This window comes from Cimex lectularius, unplaced genomic scaffold (genome assembly GCF_000648675.2).
Source record: "Cimex lectularius strain Harlan isolate CLEC.00 unplaced genomic scaffold, Clec_2.1 scaffold150, whole genome shotgun sequence".
NCBI lineage: Eukaryota > Metazoa > Arthropoda > Insecta > Hemiptera > Cimicidae > Cimex > Cimex lectularius.
The window spans coordinates 1,120,492-1,143,341 of record NW_019392717.1 but is presented as its reverse complement, the minus strand read 5'-3'; the positions used below and the strand labels follow the sequence as shown (position 1 = coordinate 1,143,341).

The 22,850-nt window shown below is 34.0% G+C and overlaps 1 protein-coding gene across 1 annotated transcript in view; it reads right to left on the bottom strand.

The window, feature by feature from the left end:
- Positions 1–22,850, bottom strand: part of LOC106665909 (transient receptor potential cation channel subfamily A member 1) — a 93,314-nt gene that overhangs the window by 69,159 nt on the left and 1,305 nt on the right. The window contains 1 exon segment of the mRNA XM_024226573.1: positions 2,173–2,272. Within this exon segment, the coding sequence (XP_024082341.1) occupies positions 2,173–2,272 (100 nt within the window).

Below are 22,850 nucleotides of genomic sequence, written 5' to 3'. Positions count from 1 at the left end.
AGAAAGGAACTTTAACCATCTATGAAAATCAGTGTCCCGAAAGGGATCAGAGCGAAATGGTTAAAATTGTATGCTCTGAGGACATCTCCATTCTTGTTCTTTTAAAACCAAGACCTTCCAGTTTTCGAAGGGAGGAGTGTGGAATTTTGAGAACATACAAAAAATGTTTGGTTCTTCATCAAAATGATTGGCCCCCTACACATCCCCAACTCTTCATATTGTGGGCAGCATGAATAAGGGATTTGTCGTATACCCAGGGATGATTGTGACATTTCTGGAAGTACAACGCGACTGCACTACATATCAATCCGATCTGGACAAAAACAGCACACTCTTCGACTCATTACGACTGACTGATAAAAACTTATTGAAGAATATTTTATTTTAATTTTATTAAGAATATTAGCTTTTTATTTTAGCTAAATTCTGTGTAAAGAATATCAAAACAACCATTGACAAAGCAAAAACAAAATGAAGAATCATATTATAAAAATATCCGAACATTCGAAGACCACTTTTTTGACATTTTTGTTGGTTGTATTGATATTTGAAACATCACGAACAACAAACTGGAACATAGAGGTGTTCCGAAGACCCACCAACATCATCCCAAGAAATTCATAAAACCGCGCGAAAACAGCTAATGGAACTACTTAGTAAAAACGAAATTTAGATGTATCTCTTCATATTCAGCCATAAATTTGTTATTCTTTAATCAATTAAAAATCTCATCAGTGCAAGATATCATTTAAAACAATGGGTAAAACAGTATACGTTCTCATTTAAAAGTCAGTACTGGCTCTAAAGCATCCTGACAATAAATATTTTAAAATTCCAGTAAAAATTTAAAACTATGCTACAAAAATATTCAATACGTATTTTTTGTTTTTTCGATAACTGAATATGTTCAAGAAAAATTCAGCCGGGCCGTCAAAAAAAGGACCGATAATATAAAATTAACACCGACCGAGTGGTCAGGGCTTCTGTATTTACCAAACAGCGGTTCTGGGTTCGAATCCCGGCTTAGCATTTGTTATTATATTTGAGATTAATTTGGAAAAAGTATTTTGAAGTGATTCCGATCCCTTGTCAGCAAGCGACAAACAATTGGATGTCAATCCCCATCCTGTACGAATGGAATTACTTTACTTACAAAAAGAAAAAGGAAAAAACCTGTTCCCCTGTTCGAATATTTGGATGTAAAAAATGAAAATTATATGAAAAATGGTAGTATAAAGATTTGGTGATGAACAATCATGGTATGTTTGCTGGGTGTGGATATTCTTGGGTGGCTTTTGCTGCATGGATCAGAATGTGAACACAGGAGCAGAAATTTAATGAAATATTTTTCTATCTTGGTTGTTTTTTTTGTCGTATTTTGTATTTCTAGAGCTATTTTAAGAGTTCTTTTAAGTCAAAGGCCAGGGGGCTAGATATGCATAGCGAACAAAATACAAGGTATTTAAAAACATTTATGTTTAGTTCAACAAAAACCACCACTTAGACAGAAAAAGGTTTACTTCCAAACTAAGAAATCAAAAAAAGAATTAGAATTAAGGAAAAAGATTTTGAACATTTCCATCACTGCGCATTACACGTTTTATCTCCGGTGAGAAATTTGTCATTGATAATTTTGACATTCTTTGAGAATTATTCAATTAATTTTCCTGTTTGATTAAATTAACTCTTTATTCGGCCAGATATGATGATTTTCATGTTAATGGTTTTGGCGAGTATTCAATCATCTCTAACAGACGTTTATCCTGTTTGACGAATTTATTTCAAACCTTTAAAAAGATCACGTTGCATAAAACCCCATATCGAAAAACCATTATTTGATGATCTTGACATCGATGGTTAAAGTACTGTATAAATTACCATAAAAATTGTAAAAATGAAGCCAGTTTTATTCAGAAGTCTCAATCTTATAAACGGTAAAAACTAGATATTTTGTAAATCCAAAGAAAATTAGGCTACATTGGAAGATCATTAAAGATTTATTAAGTATATTTTTACACGCAGTAAGTTCATTGTTGGTTTTCGTTGATTTTATTTTAGGCCGACAGCAAAACTAGGCGGACTACATCTTGAATCAAACAAAAATTAAACCTCATAAAACGTTAATATGGTCTAGAACGGCACAATTCCATAGGAAATAATTGAAGAACACACCTCAGTAAATTCCAAAGCAGGTGGCACATCGCCAGATCTCCTTAACCATGTTAAAGCCATAAAATGTGCGAACCAAGATTTCCTCTGCGTTCCCCTCATACTGAAAACAAATAAAATCGACATTTTTTTATTATTATGATATATAACTTATTATATATTTTATAACTGAAGTATCTTATGAATACATTTTTCCTAAATCACTGTAGCCAAGTGTTAAAAATGGAGAGAGGGTGTTCCACGGCCTGAATTTTATTTTTGTCTCGTTAGGAGCTTTTAATGGTCACGCGTAAACTGCTCTCCCTGTTCATCCGTGGGGATAATAAATGATATTGTGACGAACAAAAGAGCTTTCGTGACAGCACAATATCGTAATCAATTCCATGTCATATCCATTATATGAATTTGAGTTTCTGAGTGAAGCCTTTTTAACGCAATGTTCGTCCTTTATGGTTTTATGTTGGTTCATATTAGTAATTCAAACATCATTGAAATGCTTTTATGTTTTATTTGGACTTATTTTAAAATAGCATTGTATTTTATTGTAAAGTCTGGCGAAATATGTTCACCCTTGTTGAGGAAATCATTTAAATCTGACTTCCTAAGTAAATACCGGCCGGAGATGTGTTCCCAGTTTCCACCTCCAGTTCCAATTATGTTAAACGGTTTCGTTTGGTTTGAATGTTACGGTGAAGAAATACAATTTATATACTCCATCTTGTGTTTTGTCTCAAACACAATCAATGGGAGAATTAAATTTAGGCCGTAATGAAGTCCCGGCTTGTGCCATAGGATGAGAAAATCGATTTCAACATCAGGGTAAGAAAGAATTAATTTTGGCCGTAGATGTATATTTGATTTTATGTAAATGAAAGGTCTTTGAATTTTAATGTAAGTGCTAGAGGATTGACACAAATGCCCATGTGAAAAAATTATTAAACCTCTATTAAAAAAGAAAATTATTAAAAACAATTTAATCGTCATACCAACACACAACAAGAGCTTTCGCTAGGTCAGTTTTAGATAGAATTAGAAAAAAAGTTGATAGAATAGAAAAAGATGGTCGTACCTATTTGTCAACCCACAAAAAATAATTATTATTCAGAACAATTTAATCTTCATACCAACTCACAACAAGAACTTTCGCTAGATTAGTTTTGGATAGAATTAGAAAAAAAGTTGATAGACTAGAAAAAAGATGATCGTACCTATTTGCCAACCCACAAAAAATTATCCTTATTCAGAACAATTTAATCTTCATACCAACACACAACAAGAGCTTTCGCTAGGTCCGTTTTAGATAGAATTAGAAAAAAAGTTGAAAGAATAGAAAAAAGATGATCGTAGCTATTTGTCAGCCCACAAAAAATGATACCTATTCAGAACAATTTAATCCTCATACCAACACATAACAAGAACTTTCGCTAGATCAGTTTTGGATAGAATTAGAAAAAACGTTGATAGAATAGATAAAAAATTATCGTACCTATTTGCCAACCCACAAAAAAGATACTTATTCAGAACAATTTAATCTTCATACCAACACATAACAAGAACTTTCGCTAGATCAGTTTTGGATAGAATTAGAAAAAAAAGTTGATAGAATAGAAAAAAGATGATCGTACCTATTTGTCAACCCACAAAAAATGATACTTATTCAGAACTATTCAATCTTCATATCAACACACTATTGTTTAGATCGGTTTTGAATAAATAGATTTTTTTTAAAGTTACACAATCAACACGAATAAAGTAGCATAACAAGATAACCTCCACCAGATCGTATTTATATGAAAACCCACATACACGATACTTATTGAAGGCAATTGCATCTTCATACCAAAACGCAACTAGAACTTTGCCTACATCAGTAGTGGATAAATAGAGTTTTAACAAAAGTTCTGGTCAGCAAGAATAAAGCAGCATTACAAGATAACCTCCAGAAAATCAAAAAGAAAATCATAAAATAAAAGAGATACTTATTCAAAGCAACTGAATAATCATACCAACTATAATTATAGTGTTCACTAGATCAGGTTTGGATAAACTTTTTTTTTATTGTTTTAATTTAATTTAAATAAGTCATAAAATTAATTATTTATAATATAAATATTCAGTTAATTCATAGCATTTTAATCTTCATACTGAAACACTACTAAAGTTTGCCTATATCAGTAGTGGATAAATAGTTTTATCAAAAGTTATAGTCAACAAGAATAAATCAGCATTACAAGATAACCTCCAGCAGATCGGACCTATGTGCCAACACATAAAATAGATGTTTATTAAAAGCAATTGAATCTTCGTAGCAACACATAATGATAGTATTGACTAGATCAATCCGGATAACCATTAAAACCAGATTGTGAATAAAATTATCTTTTCCAAACTGTAAAGACAGTCTCTAGGCATGAGGATAGGCTTTTTTTTAGTCTGTAAATATGCTATAAACGGTATATTTGGGCAATTGGTATGAATATAGATGTGCTTTGTGCGAATGAGTAAGTGAATGAATAAGTAAGATTGGCAGAATATCAAATAATCTATTCCCCACTATTGTAATTATAGCTACATCAAAATTAATAAAAAATTATAATAGTGTTTTATTTTATTAAACATTCTTGAACCGTCTGTCAGAGCCAGTTTGTACGCCTGTAAATAAGTTAATACATTATCACTAAAAATAAACAAAGAAAAAACTGTGTTAAAAATTAATATTTCACAACAAAATAAACAAAATTTCCGCTGTTGTTCTCTTATTTTTAACTATCTCTAACCAGTAAAGGTAATATCAACCCTTGGGTGCCGGTGCTTAAAAAAAATAAAAATAAAAAATAATGAATTTTGTTTATCATGTTTTTTGTTAGAAAAATATTAGACAAACATCACAAACGCCAAATTTTCAATGTTGACACGACTTTTTGTTGAGAAAATTCTGTTGCGGTCGACCCTCGATGACTTGCAGTTTAAGCATTATATTTAAAGTGCATTGATTGGTAAGAAAGAGAAAAAAAAAGAAGACGATGATTATGAAAGAGGTTCATCGATAATCTCAAGCATAAAAAGCTTTTCACTTAACCTGCCCATCAATCCTCAAATCTCAACATTCTCTCAACAAGCCACATGGTCAGCCATAATAGCCGGGTTGCAGGTTTTCTAAAACTTTTGTGCCATGAAACGAACAAAGGCATACTAAAGTATGTCTTTTGTCGCACACACATCTCTCTCTCTCTCTCTCTCTCTCTCTCTCTCTCCCTTTTTTGTTTTTAATTTACTTTCCACCTTTTTTTCATTGTCACTTTCGGTACGCTCCGTTTTTGTTTCTGTCTTTTTGTTTGCATCTATCTTAGGTTTCCTTTTTGAGCGTTGATTACTGAATATTACAGTTTACATTGTTGTACACATATTTTTTTCTCATCGTTTTGATGTTACACATTAGTGGTATATTTAGGATTTAAGATTGAACTTAACTTATTTGGACGTAACATATGTTCTTTTATTTTTAATTATTTCAATGATTTGATATTTTACAACCTTTTATAAAATAACAATACTGTTTCAAATAAGACACTGATCGTTGGGAGCTAACTTCAATTTCTATTTGCATAGTTTACTATTGATCTTGGTCTAACAAATTTAAACATGAAATGTCTGATCTTATTCTATTATATTAATCAATAATATTGAGATTTTGAAGGTTATTAACATTTTAGACAGAATACGTATCTTAGTTCTATGTGATAATCCAAACTGTCCTTTGGATATTTAATGAGCACTGACTTAACTAACAGAAAATGGGTAAAATGTTAGAAGACTTATGATTAAACTTTTAATACTGTAAGATACTCCATTTTTTAAACAAGATTAGTCGCCAACAAGATTGAAAGCAAACTTGATATGTTCTGAAATTTCAACGAAAATAAGACCACAGTTTCTGGTAAGATTCGTGGGAAGTTGTTTTCAGCGAGTATACAAATCCTATTGTTTTAATTAAATATTTATTATAGTAATTTTTTTTAACGGATGAAAATAAATAAAACCATTTTGATATATGACAGTTTAGTGTTCAATTCATTTTTTAAAGGAGCATCGGTGGTGGTGAAAGCGTTGACATGGCGTTCATCACTGTAAGGTATAGGTCTTGGGTAATTAACAACCAAATGGGCTTGTTTTCAAAAACATCGATACTCGATATGACCTCTGCTGTTGGGAACCCTCATTTGTTTTTTTCTATGTCAAATCGTGAACAAAAATTAAACTACTATATTTAACTCCGTAGATTAAACAGTATCTTTAAAAATCAACTTTATTGTTGTTTTGTGTAATGGAAGGTGAGCTGTGTACACCTGGTATTCTCTAGAGGTCAAAAACTGAGGAACACAGAAAAAGCAGTCGGTGAGGTAACTGCACAGTGTCAGATTAGGAGGTGAAGGGAAGGATGCCTTTGAGCATGAATAGCGGGACCGGGTGCCAAATACGTCAAAATAAAGGACCCAAAACAGTCCTAACCCATCTCCGCCTAATAAGGCTAAAAATGAGGTAAACACTATATTTGCCGTCCATAGTCAAAACTTTTAATATACTCTTATAGGTTCCCAACGTTTGGGATGGATAGAAAAAAGGACTATAAAAATTTTTACAAAATTTTCAATACCACTCACTCATTGTAGGGACTCGCGAGTTTATGTGGTTTTTCGAGGATCTTATCAGTGGCTCTGGAAGATCGGAACTGCAGCAGAGATTGAGGACGAGTCCAAGTAATGAAAGTGCAGAGGCGACTCAGCACTGACCCACCAAAATCCACCAAAATGGAAAATTGAAAGCACATTCGAGAATATGGTACGGTAAGGTAAAAATGATACTAGGAAGCGGGGTTTGTGCTCCCCAGGCACTGCAGCCTTCTGGCTTATTGTACCTTCCTAGTTCTTTAGTTCAGTGCAATAGAATCAATGCTTCTCCTTAAAGGTATCAGGTCATTGTCTGTCGCTGCTACACTTGATTCCCTAAGTTTTTGTCGGTACGTTAGGTTAAATCTCCATTGAGCTGTTGCTTCGCATTCGAAGATGAAATGGGTGGCTGTTTCCTCCTCCTCATTACATAATCTGCAAATGGAATCATCGTTGTATATGCCCATGTTGTGTAGATGTTTTCTCAGATGCCAGTGACCGGTTAATAGTCCTACCACTCCACTGAATTTGGCGCTCTCCGATTGCTGCAATGATTTAATCCGAGAATAATTGTACACTAAAACGATTAACTTTTTTACGTAAAATATGTACAAAAATGAACAAGGATAGCGGTAGGGACTAAGGGCAGGGGTGACCCACGTTAGATAGAACTAATTACAGTATGTTTTGACGAATAGGAAAGCAAAGATTGCCGTAGACGATCACCCATTCAAGAGACACCATGGAGGTCGAGGAAAGAAGTGAGCGAAGACTTGTACTTAAGAGGCCATTGGTTCTCTGTGCACTTGATGCCATCGAGGAAGTGGGCTTTTGGACTACTCGGGCACAAGCTGTGAGGGCAGCTTCAAATTCAGACATTGAAAGGGGTCCAAAAAAACCTCTCGTTCTGACAAAATAAAGATGAAACATCTCACGTAAACATAAGCTAAAGAACCTACGGTACCTACCTAAAAACGGCATGCGAAACTGGAATAAATCGGGAACAACTTTTTTATTTATGTGATGTCGAAAAGATTTTGTATAGATTGACATTATGAATTTAGATAAGTAATTTTTGGATATGTCATTGAATTTTTATCGACCATTGGATACAGAATTGAATAATGATGGATGAAAAAACTAGTTATCAATTTCTTATTATTCAAATGTTTTTAGCTGTAAAATAAAAGGATCTACACGATGAATACAGCTGCGCAATTCCAAGAAATGTTTGGCGTGTCCAAAACACTCTGACAGTGATAGATTAATGTTGATCACCCAAATTACTACAAACTTGAGATAATTAAAGTGAATATATTATTTACATAAAATTATGTACCATTAGAATATTTTCACAAATAAAATTGATCCGGTTTCTGCTTTAGTAATTTTATCACGTTTTCAATTGTAATACGAAAACCTTTTTTAAACAGGAAAAGACACAGTTTTATGTCTCAAGGCGCCGAGTGAAGTTTGATTAATAAATTTCTTGGAAGATACAACCAAGGGAATCACCGGCAATTAATTAAATGCTAATTTAATTAGAAGTTAGGCTTGTCTCAGTTATACACCTTGTAATAAATTGGACAATTTTGTACATAAATAGGGAACAAAACTTACATAAGCCTTAGGATTAAGGAAATAATTAGTAAATTAATACGGTTTATCATCACCATCGATTTTTTTATTATAGCCATTGGAAATTTTATAAGGGTTAGAAGTATTTGTTTAAAGTATTAAATTATGTTATAATGTGAATTGTACTCGGGATATTTAATTATACGATCTGATCGCGTGTGTTTCAAGAGTTAGTTACCGAGGTTGATTGCAACACGTGTAACGCCGTTTCCCTGGATTAATTTTGAGGAAAAATTATCTTCAAGTTAACAAAATTTGTCACAGTTCTTCAACTCATTTCTCACCAGGGAAGTTAAATTTATTGGTCGCCGTCAACAAACAGGAGGATAATGTCTCTCTTGAACAAGACAGACGGACTTTCTCGGCGAGGACAAACTATAAAGAATATTGCTGGAATTGTCTGACAAATTTAATTATTCAGCAAATATTGATGTTTTTACTGTTTAATCTTGAACGTAAAAGAACGCTTTATCGCGCTAAGCCGCCTTTTTTGCCCTAAGTATCATCATTGCGCCATAGTGATTATTGAAACAAAGTTCAAAATTTGTAAAAGCAAGACCAATTATTTGAAATTTCGAAAAAATCCGGAGAGGTTTATCTAACTATTTAAAAATCGAATAGAAAGATAACCGGGATGGGGATGATGTTGAGGTCTGAGTCAATGATTTATTAGGGATGTGAATCCACATAAGTTAACGTTCATCGTTTGATTTAATTACAGTTCAGCCGGGTGTCTTTAACATCGTTACAAAAGGGGGATAATTCTACTTTAAACCTCAGCCATTATAAATTTTCCCCTTTGATGAGTTATATTTAATCAAGAGGCAGTTTCAAACGGATTCAGACCGTTTCGTTTTAGAAAGCTTCTATCACAAATGTCGATGAAACAATCAATAAAATCGCTTCGGCCAGACAGAGCAGAATGTGGTAAACCTGCGTCATTTATCTTTAGCTATTCTGCTATTCAAATGGTCAAGTTCCATTAATCGCCGATGATTCATGGACATGTGGATTTTACAAGATTGAATACTCTTTCTCTCTTTTTTTTGCCGAATATATAATTAAATTTATTTATATTATTAAATTAATATACGTGAAAACGCTAGCACATAAGAGCTATATTGCTAGAGAGAGATTGTGATTAGGAGAGAAAAAGAGATAGAGAGTAAAAGAAAGCGAGAAAATGAGTGAGTGAGAAAGATAGAAGGAAAGACATAGAGAAACAGAGATAGATTGAAAGAGAAATTTTGATTGAGAGAGAAAGAGAAAAAGAGCAAGAGGGATAGAGAGAGAGAGAGAGAAGGAAAGAGAGTGAGTGAGAAACAGATACAGACAGACAAAGAGATAAAAGAAAGACAGATAGACAAAGAGAGAGTCAGAGATATGTAAAGAAAGATTGTGATTAAGAGTAAAAAAGAGATAGAGAGTAAAAGCTATAGTAATGAAAATCGATTTTTTTGACTACTCAATTTCAACTCTTTAGAAAAGCGCCGATGAATTTATCAATATTAAAATTAATCCAACAATAAAGAGAAATTACGCAATGTTACTGCTTTTTAGCATATTTTGGAATATATCTTGCAATCTATGCATTAAAATGACAAATTCATAACAAGGTCATAACAAGGAGAGAGAAAGAGGAAAGAAAGAGAGATTGAATGAGTGGCAAAGAGAGACAGATAGACAGAGAGAGAGAGACCGAGATAGATAGAGATTGAGATTGAGAGAGAAAACGAGAAAGAAAGAGAGAGAGAGTGTGCGAGGAAGAGATGTACACAGGGATACATAGATTAATAGAGAGAGAGAATATGATTAAGAGGTAAAAAGAGATAGAGAGTAAAAGAAAGCGAGAAAGTGAGTCTGTGAGAAAGAGAGACGGATATACATAGAGAAACAGAGATTGATAGAAAGATAAATTGTGATTGAGAGAGAAAGAGAAAAAGAGTGAGAGAGAGAGCGATAAAGAGAGAGTGGAAAGGAAAAAGAGTGAGCGAGAAACAGTTACAGAAGACAAAGAGATAGAAGAAAGACAAACTGACAAAAATAGGGAAAAATACCGCTAGACAAAGAGAGAGACAAAGATACATAGAGAAAGATTGTGATCAAGAATAAAAAAGAGGTAGAGACTAAAACAAAGCAAAAAAGATAGAGAGAATACGTGAGTGAGACAGAGGCTAGTGAGAGAAATTGGGATTGAGAGAAAAAAAGAAAAAGAATGAGAGAGATAGAGAGAAAGAGGAAAGTAAAGATAGAAAAAATGAGTGAGACACAAAGACAGACAGACAAAGGGAGTTACAGAAATAGATATATAGAGAGAAAGAGAGATAAAGAGGGATACATAGAGAGGGAAAAGAGAAAGAGACAGAGAGGTAAAAAAAGTGTTTGAGTGTGTTAGTTACAAAGAGGAGCTCTTTTACATGTTTTTAAAAAAATTGTCAAACAGTGTAAATTAATAAAAAAATATAACAATCACCAAAGTGTAAAAACATCACAACCATTTAAACACAGGCATACTGAATATATTCAAAAATATTTGAATTTAATGACATTAATATAGAGCATTGACCAAATTTCAGCCTGGACGTAATCAAGTTAAGGGCACATTTAATGAACTTCAAATAAATCCAACAACTTACGAATACTTAGGTTGATAGTTGTTATTACCAATTATTATAGATATATCCTAATACCGAAAACGTGCTTTTCCAAATAGTGAACCTATGAGGATAGACAATAAACGTTGGATAATTAAAGCTAAAGCAAAGAGTTAAAACTTTTAAAACTTCATTTCCTTCAAGATGGTGATATGCCATGGCATGGGGATATGCCCTTTCCGGTATGTAAGCAGTATTACGAGGTTTGAAGTTCATACAAATCCACAAAATTTAATAGTTGTCCATTGACAAATTTGATAAATTTGTATCATGTATTTATAGTTAACTGCTTCATTCAACTCATGCAAACAAAGAAACGTGTTACGAACCAAAGTTTAAGTTATTGAAATATATTCGTTATTTTTGTCTCCATCTTTAACTTGTTTATATTTCTTTTTTTTATTCATTGTTAGGAATAAATCAGCAGGTTTATTGTTTATTTTTTTTAATATTACGTAACAACAAACGAAATAATTGTAAAATGAGAAAAAAGATCGTGGGATCAAAACGAATTTGGTAAACTCTTGAAATAATCCTTCCCCTAAAAACCGTTCATTAAGGTCTCTTTGCTAGCATTATTATTAAGGCATTTATTTTTCCTGTTACATTTTGTTTTTATGCTTGGAGAAAAGACGAATATTTATTTTATTGTTCAATCTTATATCCAAAATGATTATTCGGAGATCGTGAAATGCGGACTTAGAAAAACATTTTCTTTATTGTACCAACGTTTCGATCTTTATTGAGATCATCTTCAGGGCTCAAAGTGTTTCTTTTCTGCGTAATTGTCCCATTCTTGTGTGTCGTGTTGAGAGTGCCCACGAATAATCATTGACTCGTTTGTCAATCACCACACACTTATATTAAAACTCTCATTTTGTATTGTTTCTCTCTCGTTGGTATTTATTGTCAATTGCAAATTTGAAAAGTTAAGCAAATAGACCAATTTAACTATCCTAAACCCCAATTCCTTTATTTGTTATTTTTAACTATTATTGCAATGAAATACTAAATGGCAGCCCTAAAACACATGAAAAACAGTACCACTGATAAAATAAAAATGCAAAAACTAATAAAAATCGATAGCATTACTCGCAATAACGAGTACAACGTAAGCACGAGTAACAAAGTAATTATACACACAAAAACCATACTACACTAAATTCACATACCGATGGAAACAAAATAAGGTCTAACCCCACTCTGAATATAAAAAAAGAGAGAATATGCTTGGATACAAGAACAGCAAGAAGCCTTTGAGAGTCTAATGAACCCCTTGTGTTCACACACGGAAAGAGGATTTTACTCATACAGTGATGGTTGGTAATGAACTCAGCAGATTCGACAACGTAAAAGTGACAGTTTGCAAAGGAGCAAGTATCGTATCTTGATTCAAAGATCATTTGCCAGCTGGAAATTATTTCTGTACAGCTCTACAGAAAGGCGGTTCAAAAACACAACTACGGACAGGGAAAGATGAATGCCAACGCAGACGTCAATTTATAGGACACCGTCGAATGAGATCTCTCAAAAATATATGTTAAAGTAGTTAGAAAAGAGCATGGAGGAGATGACCCAAAAGCAGTAAAGCTGTTGCATCCTTTGGCCAACATTGAAACGGAAAGCCCCCAGTGCGCCGACCAACCGCAAAAGCAGCTGCACTGGACGTACCCCGAGTTCCCTGCAAACCGATTGAATCGTTAGATATGTAGGACCCTGTTCACCAAATTTTATGACTTATATTCATTTAAAGTAATTCCCCAAAATTGGCAGCAAAGTTGCTAAAGATAAGAGTTCCTATGAATATTTGGTGAAAATCATCAGGGAGTTTCCAACTCAAGCTGAGTTTAAAATTGAAATTGAAGAAGTAGGCTTTAAGAATGTTGAGCTTCATAATATGAGCTATGGAAAAGTGGCATTACACATTGGAACAAAAAAGGCCGACATGAAATACCCTTAACCTTTGTAATGAATCTCTCACGATTTGCTGAGGACGGATGGAGAGACCAGCATCCGAGACCGTTGCAGTGCGGGTAGTGGACAATTACTGACAAGTACCGGAATACACCTGACCGATCAAGGCACGAAATTTACCTAGTTTAATAAAGGAGATTTGAAAAAATATTTCGCATAAATAAATCGCAAATGAGTCTATATCACTCGGAAAGAAATGGAAAAGTTTCACCATACTATGATAAATTAACTATCACACTTTATTAAACAAGATGGTTGTGATTGAAGCAAATGAGTAATAATGATTACGTTCCACACGTCCTAATCCGCCACTGACAATATGATATGTACGATACGATTGGAGTGGTTGATAAGATTGCGGTGTCGACACCTACATTGTAAATGTATAGGTATGTCGGCAGTGTAGATGGTGTAAAGTATTGGGCATAGGATACTTCCTTGTGAAACGCTGGCTTTGATTATCTTGAAGGGTGCCTGCCGATTCACACTTTAAACCATCGATTTTAGAGGAAGGACTTTAGGATGAAATAGTAGATGTGAATTATTCGTTTTAACTTGTAAAAGAGAGGCTTCCCTGACTTTTAGAAATACGGCTGAGCAATATTGTTTATTTTCTAAATTAATGGTTAGGGATTCAGTTCATCAAATTTTCAAAGTCGAATATGCGAATTAGTCATTTAAGGAGAAGTTCAAAGATTTTGGATAAAATAGGAATGATGCTTATAGGGCTTTGGTGGCTTGTGGTGATTTGATTGGTTTGGTGTTTCCAATGGATGGGCCAACTTTTTACATTTGCGTTGTATGGTATTTTTTCCATAAATTTCAACCACTCTCTTTACAAGATACGGAATAAAACAGAAAAAACGTGAAAAGAAAAGTACACAGAAAGTATACGTATTTAAAAGTCATAATTGACCATATTAATTATTTTAACTGATTATATTTTTTATCTAAGGTGTTCATTGAGATGAAAAAGCCAGCGCTAGTTTCGAATTTTCCCTCTTTTTGCCATAAGTTTTGATAAAAAGTAAGTCATAAATGTAAGAACAGCTCCCCGGGCCACTTGAAAATATGACAAAAAGAGGGAAAATTCAAAAGGTAGTATGTTAATATCCGAGGGGATTGAAGTCACGATAGCTCAACTGGTCAGGGCAGCGGCGTAGCCGTAGGTCCTGGGTTCGAATCCCGTTCGTGACACAGGCTTTTTATCTCAAGTAAGACTTTTTTTAAAAAGTATAATTAATTAAAGTAAACAGAAATATTCAATCACCGACTGGAAAAATCGCTTTACAACATGCTATCTTATTTGCTGACCCTCACTGGACTTTCATGATTGTTTACCAACCTCGTCTCTGTTGTGCCGATATAACGGGAATTAGAACTATTAGTTTCAACTGGAAAAATAAGATTAAACGATTTTTACTATTATTGAAGGCTTTTAGGCCAAAGAAAGCAATTTGTACTGTTAATTGTAGAAAAAAATCGGACCGCACGAATACTTTTATCTCCAGGGAACAAAGATACCAATTTTAAAAGATTTAATTAAACTTCCATTTGATCATTTTACGTGGGATTGACATTTAATTAAATAATAAATTGTCTGATTAGAAATTTAGTTCTTTATTTATCATCATAGTTCTTTGATGGCAATCGGAATAGTTTTTATCTCATTATAGCTGAATTGTTTTAAATGTGTAGTAAAACGTAAAAATTAAACAAGTTACTGAAAGCAATTAAAGTAATTATCCAATTGACTTCTAAAGTCAACTTTTCATGCCGTGCTAACTTTTTGAAAAATTAGTCCATTTACAAATGTCTACCAAATTAAAAAAAGCAAACCTCCTCCTCTTCTCTAATCTGGCCTCATTCTTGGCTTTACAAAAGAAACCTTCTTCAATCTCAAACGACATACAGATCATTGACCAATGTAAATTAACTTAAAACATTATTGTATATACATTGAAATATATGATATATCGCAGATTGAGGAGAAGAGAAAGACAAAGAGACAGATAACTCCTCGAGTAAATCATTGCGGCTATAAAAATATGTAATCCAGATCTTCACATTAACTTTAATTAACTGCTTATAATTCACAAAGGAGGTATGTAAGCCGAAGCCAGACAATCCCCATCCAAATTTCGCTTGCTCCATAAAAATCTAAGGAACGTTTAGACCACTCTTCTCCAGTTTTGCAACCAACAACTGTCGCATTCAAAATTTCAACTTGTGACTCGGCACTGGACCAGTGACTAACCCTAAACTGTATACCGCAACTGATCAGTGTCACTCAACTCCACTCAACTAGATTGACCAGTGACTACTCTTCTTGTAGCAATCTCCCCAGAGGGCGCTTCTTGGGGATTTCTTAGACAGCTTTGGCTACACTATTTTGCAGTTTTCCTTGGAGGAAATTCTCGAGCGTCTAAAGAAGACCTGAAATGCATTCCTTTGAATAATACATATTCTCATTCTAATCGTTTGCTACATAATTCATAATCCGTATTCGGTTATTAGTCATAATTAGTCACCTAAGTAGCTATCCCAAAAATAGACTTTTTACGACTTTTTTAAACAATCAATCATTGAACTCTGTGTGGATTTACCGAAAGATGAATATAAAACAAAGTTACGATTACAATAAAAATTAATATAATTAAATCTCCTTTTTCTGATTAACAATTCTTTTAAAACAAGTTATTCTTCTTGAAAAGTTATTCCTTCTAAAAACGTCTTATACCTTTTCCCACTTGTTCCTTTCGGACCGTTGCCAAGTAGTTTCCATTTCAGAAAAGTCCTCCATCCTCTCATCCATCAACACTTCTAGTGTCCCTCAAGACTGCAACTGCTTCCCTTTTATGCTGTTAAATTTACGTCCACAAAATCCGTAAAATTTTGCTCCCATCACCTCTCTAATTTAACCTTTCCTTCCCACCTTCTAACTTACAAGCTGTAATTGTAAGAGTTCACAGGGACGTTAACCCAATTGCCTCCTGGACCACTGAAAAATGGGCTTAACTTGAACGTAGCAAAGTCCCAGGCTATTGTGTTAGAATCCAGTTCCTTACTCCAATTCTTATCTCCTATCCCTCTACATCACCCTATTATCTTTTGTCCTACGGTCAAGAACCTCGGGATGGTCCTTGTTCTTAACGTTGTAAAAGGGCAGTTTTGCACAGACATCAGACCTGAATTTTTTACAAATGCGTTGCATTCATAATTAATTATTTAAAGGGACTTCGTGTCCTAAAATAAAGTTTATTTTTCATTTTATTTTTTTCCATTTTCAAGACATATAAAATCACGAAGTCGTTGCTATTATCAAATTGTAAATCCTGTAATATTGCCTATAGCTATATGTACTGTGGCTTTACTTTCCTAAAGAACTATTAGAACATTTCCTTTATCCCCGAACTATATCAAAGTGAAACCCAATTTTCATAAGATGAACTAACTTTCTTTTCTAGGGATCGTTCAAACGACGTTTTCCGTAATCCATACAAAAAAATCGGACAGCTCAGTTAAGGAGTTTGGAGTTCTCTTTGTTTAACCGTACAAAACGAATCTAATTAGCATTACAAAACTTTTTTCGAGTTGCTAACTTAGCAACAAACCTAAAGAGAAATGTCAAGGCGGTTACTGCTCATCTCAAAGGCGAAATGACAAGAGACAAATTAGCAATTTAATTTACGATTTAAATTAGTGTAACTTCTACTTGTTGTATATTAACAATGTATTTATGAAATATTGTACCTATTATTTATTGTTCATAAAGTATAGTAAGTCACAGTTATTTATTTTATTCCTTCCAACTCAAACAATACATAAGCACATACAAGATCAGAGCAGTCAAAAACATAATTGTACAACACCGCATTTCCTGATGCACGACCCTTGAGTCCGTCGTGGAAAAATCCATCAATGTGGGACTGTCATCCAAAAGGAGAGCAATGGTGAAAATCCATATGGAAAAGTGGGTCATTTCTCAGGGTGCGCTTAACTACCCTTATCAGGAACATGGAAAGGATATCCGGTGTGTCGGGTTGCTGAACGCCTTCCAACCGAAGGATAGGAAGCTAATTTTCTTTCAAAGCTCGAGTGATTCCAAATTGAAGTTTGTGCGGAGGGAAGAAAAGTCATTATCCGATTCATGACCGGCACTCCTGGAGGAAATAAATTTATGAGCTCGGTTCTGAATCCTTTCCAGACGTCTGATGTCGCTTTTGTTAGAGGGCGCCCATAAAATCCCTTAATATTCTATATGCGTTGGAACTAAAGATTGAAACAGTACTTTTAACGCAACTGATTAATAAATTCATTCTTCTGTTCGCTTGTTTTATAGTTGTGTCTATATGAGTATTAAATTTGCAGTCGGAGCTAAATGTGACTCCTAAGTCATCCATGACTCGAGCTCAACATTGATACTGCTAATGACATACCAGAAGGCAAAAGCGCTGATGTAATTTGGAGAAACGAATGAAATGGCATTAATTTCTGTTAAAGGAAAAATGATTAGCAGAACACCAATCTGCAAAGAAGTCTTTGTCCTTTTGAAGTGCCTTTGTGTTGTCAGGGCCAAAAATCCCTTTAAAAATTTGATATCAGCCAGCAGAAAAACGTAGCACCTTAAATCAATTGCAACAACATTGAAAAACTCTGAAATAAAATCGGGCCAAGGTGGGAGCCCTGCGAAACACCAAAGGTAATTTGGTAGAAAACGATCCATCAATGAAATAAAAAGCCAACCAGCTAAGAAGATGATTTCTCATCCCAACAGTCTCCTCTTTTCTAAATAAAATTGCATGATCGACTCGGTCAAAATCTTTAGATAGGTCGGCATAAAAAGAGTCATCTTGAAATTCATCCTCGATAAATATATATTTTTTCTATATTTTTATTTGATCTGGTTATCCTCGTTGCGTTCGTGCGTTGATTCGAACGACGTTAGAGACTTAACAGAAAACACATAGACCCAACACTGAAAATGGCAAAAAAAAATCTGACAGATCAATCCAGCAGCGCGGTAGGCAGGCCAAGATAATCGGTCACGACCAAATTACAGGTTCACATAGGAAGAACGGAAGAACCAAGGAGGAGAGGTACTGTTAAAATTAATATCACGGTATCCTTATATTTCCTTCCGGTTGAATCAACGGGAGGGCAGGGCTGCGTCTTTAGTCCCTCGTTGTTTTCACAATTTCTTACCCCACCCCCCCGGATATTTTATATTTCGGTATTAGCTACTATAACGTATCAATGAAAGCCTTCTCTGCCGCTGACGATGTAGTATGCTGGTCAGTTCGCCAATATAATTGCAGAGAAACATGCTTTGGGAAATAATTTCTCTCTTTAGAACCTATCAATTGAAATAGGGGGTGGGCAGAATGTCGAATAGGGTAGAAGGAGTATATCTTCACCCCAAATTCTCTCTCTCTCTCTCTCTCTCTCTCTCTCTCTCTCTCTCTCTCTCTCTCTCTCTCGCTCTCTCTTTCTCTCTACATCTCACCTCCGAAATAATAAAAGAAAATTGATATGTCGAAATTCGGTCGATTCGGTTGAATCATCCTTCTCTCAGGAACTATTCTACCTAATATCAACGTCTACGTAAAAACGGCAATGTGTTGCTCGACGTTGTGTTTTCAAGATTGGGTCCATGAACGTTAAGACGAATCACTTCAGCAATTTTTTTTATTCGAAAATTGTTTTATCTTCAAAAATTTTATTTAGAGACAGCAACCGACGTTTTCATTTACGCTAAAAAGTCTTATTAAATATTTTATGTTTCAGCAGAACTGCTGATTAAATACTTTTCAAAATTATGAAGGTTGAAATGAAAATCCTGATTTGTCCAGGTAGAAAGCGCTCGTTTCCCTTGTCCATGATTTGGTTGTTGGCTTAGTGTACCACATAATGTAGAAATCTCTACTTTCAAGTGGAATAAATTTTAATTCAAAGAAATATTTTTTCTATTGTTCGGTTATGTAAACATATTTACCTTTCTAAGCGTAGCTTGTTCTAGGATTTTTTTTTATTTTATTATTACTGTTATTATTATCATTATTTTTTTGGCTTTTCATAACGACATGGTTTCACTTATAATTGGATGATTGATTTTTGTTAAATAAGGTCTTGAAGTATTTTCCTTTTGGTGAAATAAATTTCTGTTAGAAAATTTTTTAAAAGTGATGAAGTTGTGTATTTTTCATTTTTTGAGCACACATTTGTAAAAGATTTGTCGAAATATAGTCATGACTAACTATATTGTGACTAAATTAGTCATGCCTCGTATTTAATTCTAATTTTTGCCCAACACTGGCTGGGTGGATTCTCTAAAATAGATTTAAGTATATTGGAAAAAATGTAGTAACAATTTCATTATAAAATTAAAATTTAATCGGCCCAATGAGCTCCGAACTGTGAAATATTGCCAAAAAATGAAACATCTTACCTCGCGAAAAGGTTTCACAATGGGCAGCGATCAACAGAGTCATCTCTAAAGGGGAGTAGTTGAGGTAGATCAGTTCGCACATAATTTTTAAAAATGAACGTAAATTATTAGGGAAAAACTTCCAAAATGCCTGGTACGAGTGGACGATTTAAAAAAAATACTTAAAGAACCATTCTATGTTGGTATTATGTGGAAAATACACCATCAAGCGGTTTTGATTGTAATAAAATAGACATGTAGAATAATTATGTAACTTTGGTTTTCTTTTATGATAACACTTTTTGAAGGTTGGCCTTGAGAACGACTCTCATCTCAAAATTTTTATCCGGAGTCTGTTGGATTTTGGTAAGTTGGTCATTGTAGCCAGAGTTGGCAAAATTAACTAATTCTTAATCATGATTGAATTAGTTCGATTTTTCCCAACTCTGGATCTGCTTATCATCGCCGTTTCTTAAGACGCACAGAAGACAGAGTTGAGCAAAATCTAACTAATTCAATCATAATTAAACTTCAATCAACATTCTTAATCATGATTGAATTAGTTAGATTTTTCCCAACTCTGCACTCAGCCACTACCTCCAGCAGATAGGTTTGTAATTATGTTTTTCTTATTAGTCTTAATGTCATTGATAATACATAATATACATAAATGCCTTGTTTTATAATTAAAGACAGGCTCTATGGTTATCTCAAATCAAGTGTTTTGCAATTAATTCTGTATAAGAACGGTTTTTATAAATCAATGAACATTACATTGTTTGTAAAAAAAGTCGTTTTGTTTATAAGTTCATTCGTTTGCATACTATAAAATATAAATGAATATAGGCATATAGCAACGTTATTCCGTTTAAGGTAAGTAATCCCCTGGGCACAAAAATTCAATATACAAGAATTGTTAATAAATGCAAAGTTGTTATCGGTGGATTAGTATGATGCTATATTTTTTGCCCAATAAACGTTTTATTGGACTTTCACCCCAAAGGGTTATCGCTCCCTGATGTCTGTACCTGAGGGAAGTTCACCTACTCCGTTATGCTGCTCGGTGGCTAGTATCTCCATTAAGCCAGGAGATCGTCGCTTCCCAACTAAATGACTTAGGTTCCAACGGGGACTGTCGACAGCTATGCCACTTTAGCCCACAATTCATGCAAACTATAATATAACCTAAATATAAATAACTAATGAAAACTAATAATACATTTGAACAAATAAAAACATTCATACCTGTGTACATTTCACTCATACTGATTAGTCGGTGGAGTACTCGATATTCCTCCATTTATCTACACACAATTACACGTTTTTAAATGAGGGCCGATGGGGTTATTTTATAAAAATATTCCGCGCCAATCCTAAACACATTGAAGGTAACGCTTCACCATCAGGCCCTCATCACTCACACTAATAAATTCATTCACAAAACAAATCTCAATAGAAAAAATCCCACGTCTTCCAAAAAGTGGCACAGAGGACCCAGCAACTCGCTACCTTGCCTGAAACCCATTCTTAAATTCGGCAGCATGCTTACACGATCTCTTTAAAGAGCCAAGGCATGACAAGCTTCTATTATGTGGGACACATCGACGAAACGTTCTCTGCATAAAGCACACCTACTTGTGCTTTGAGCCATGTGCATACAACTTATTATGTATACATACAAACACAAAGCACACAAGACCAAGTTTCCCAACCCAACCCCTATTAATTTTTTTGTGAGGCCACACAAAACCAGTGGTTTGTTAATTGTTCAACAATATGGTAGAATTAAAACATAAAATCAAGGTTAAATAAAAAAAAAGTAATTTACTTTGCTGGGAAACAAATTTCTAATTTTTTTTGGTCATTAATAATATCATTGATCAATAAATTCTAAAGTTTTGTTTGCTTCCCACGTTTTATATGAAAAAAAAGAGATCTGATGGTATTTTATATAAATTTATTCATTGAACTTGTCGAAAATTACATTTTTTATCAAAAATTATCTTATCTTCCGTATTGATCCACATAAAAATCTACATGGTTCCAATATTTGAGATAAATATTGAACTTTTGTATTTGAGCTCAATTTTGTGAGCATACATATGCATGTACATCTATCACATTAAAACACATTAAAAAATTAATTGCTATAAAAGCGTCTGTGAATACAAAATACATATTTCCTCAAAAAAAATTTAACAGGGTTAATAAAAGTGCACTCGAGCACAATTTTCATATCTAGTGGCATTCCTACTCGCTCCCTATATAGAGCCTAGAAATATAACCCTTCAATTAACACATTGAACATTTCTTTCCATGCTGGACAAGCAGATTTTGGCCGAAAGGTAAGTGTCCGTGTGTTATCCTCGTTTGGAGCTTGTCGGTTAATATTGTTCCTTTCTTGCCTTAGGTATATATTTTTTACTTTGCTATTTTTCAAATGATGAACAAGCTATTAGATGTTAAACTGGCTGGTTTCAACAGTAGAATTTCATTGTCTTAAAGAGAAGAACAGATTATTAAAATAAGATTATATTATTCTCAAAAAGGAAATGAATGGCTTAAACATCGTCAAAGAAAGAGTCGACAAATCATTCGATTGTGTTTAATTAAACTCCTGCAGAAGGATTTAGTCTTCAAAGGCATAAAATAAACTTTGTTAAGATAGTGACTGATTTTTATTATGATATTTTGAATGTTCATTTAAATGCTAACTTTGGTCTGTATTCCCTCCTGGAAGAAGAGGTACTAGAACAACATTAAAGGTAACTTTTATTCGAAGGTAAGTTGGCATTCTCGAGAAATGTAAAAATTTTAAAACATACTCGATTTATTATATGAATGACCAAAATTGACCTTCCATTAAACATAAGAAACAAACAATCGAAATTATTATCATTACGAAGGGAAATTTTGAATGTAAACCAGATAGGAAAGTTTATGTCAGAGATGGTCGTTTGCATGTTGGGCCTCATAAATTCAATTGAGGGCGTCGGTATCCGCAACGGTTTAGGCGTTGACACGGCACTCATCACTGTAAGGTAAAGGTCCCGGGTTCGAATCCAGCGACCCTGCATTCGAACCCGGCATACTTACAAATGGGCTTTTTTCCAAAACACCGGCACCCAAAATCAATTGGTCACTGATCTAGGCTTAAGATTTAGAAGAGAAAAAGTAGACAAGAAACTAAATATTAAACTAAACAGGATTAGATATTTCAAAGTCTGTAGGAAAAGTCCTCACTGGTGCTTTTTACAGTTAAATGCCGCAACTGTAGGTTTCGCTGCCTTCTCGTTTTGGTACATCGTCGGTCTGCATCCA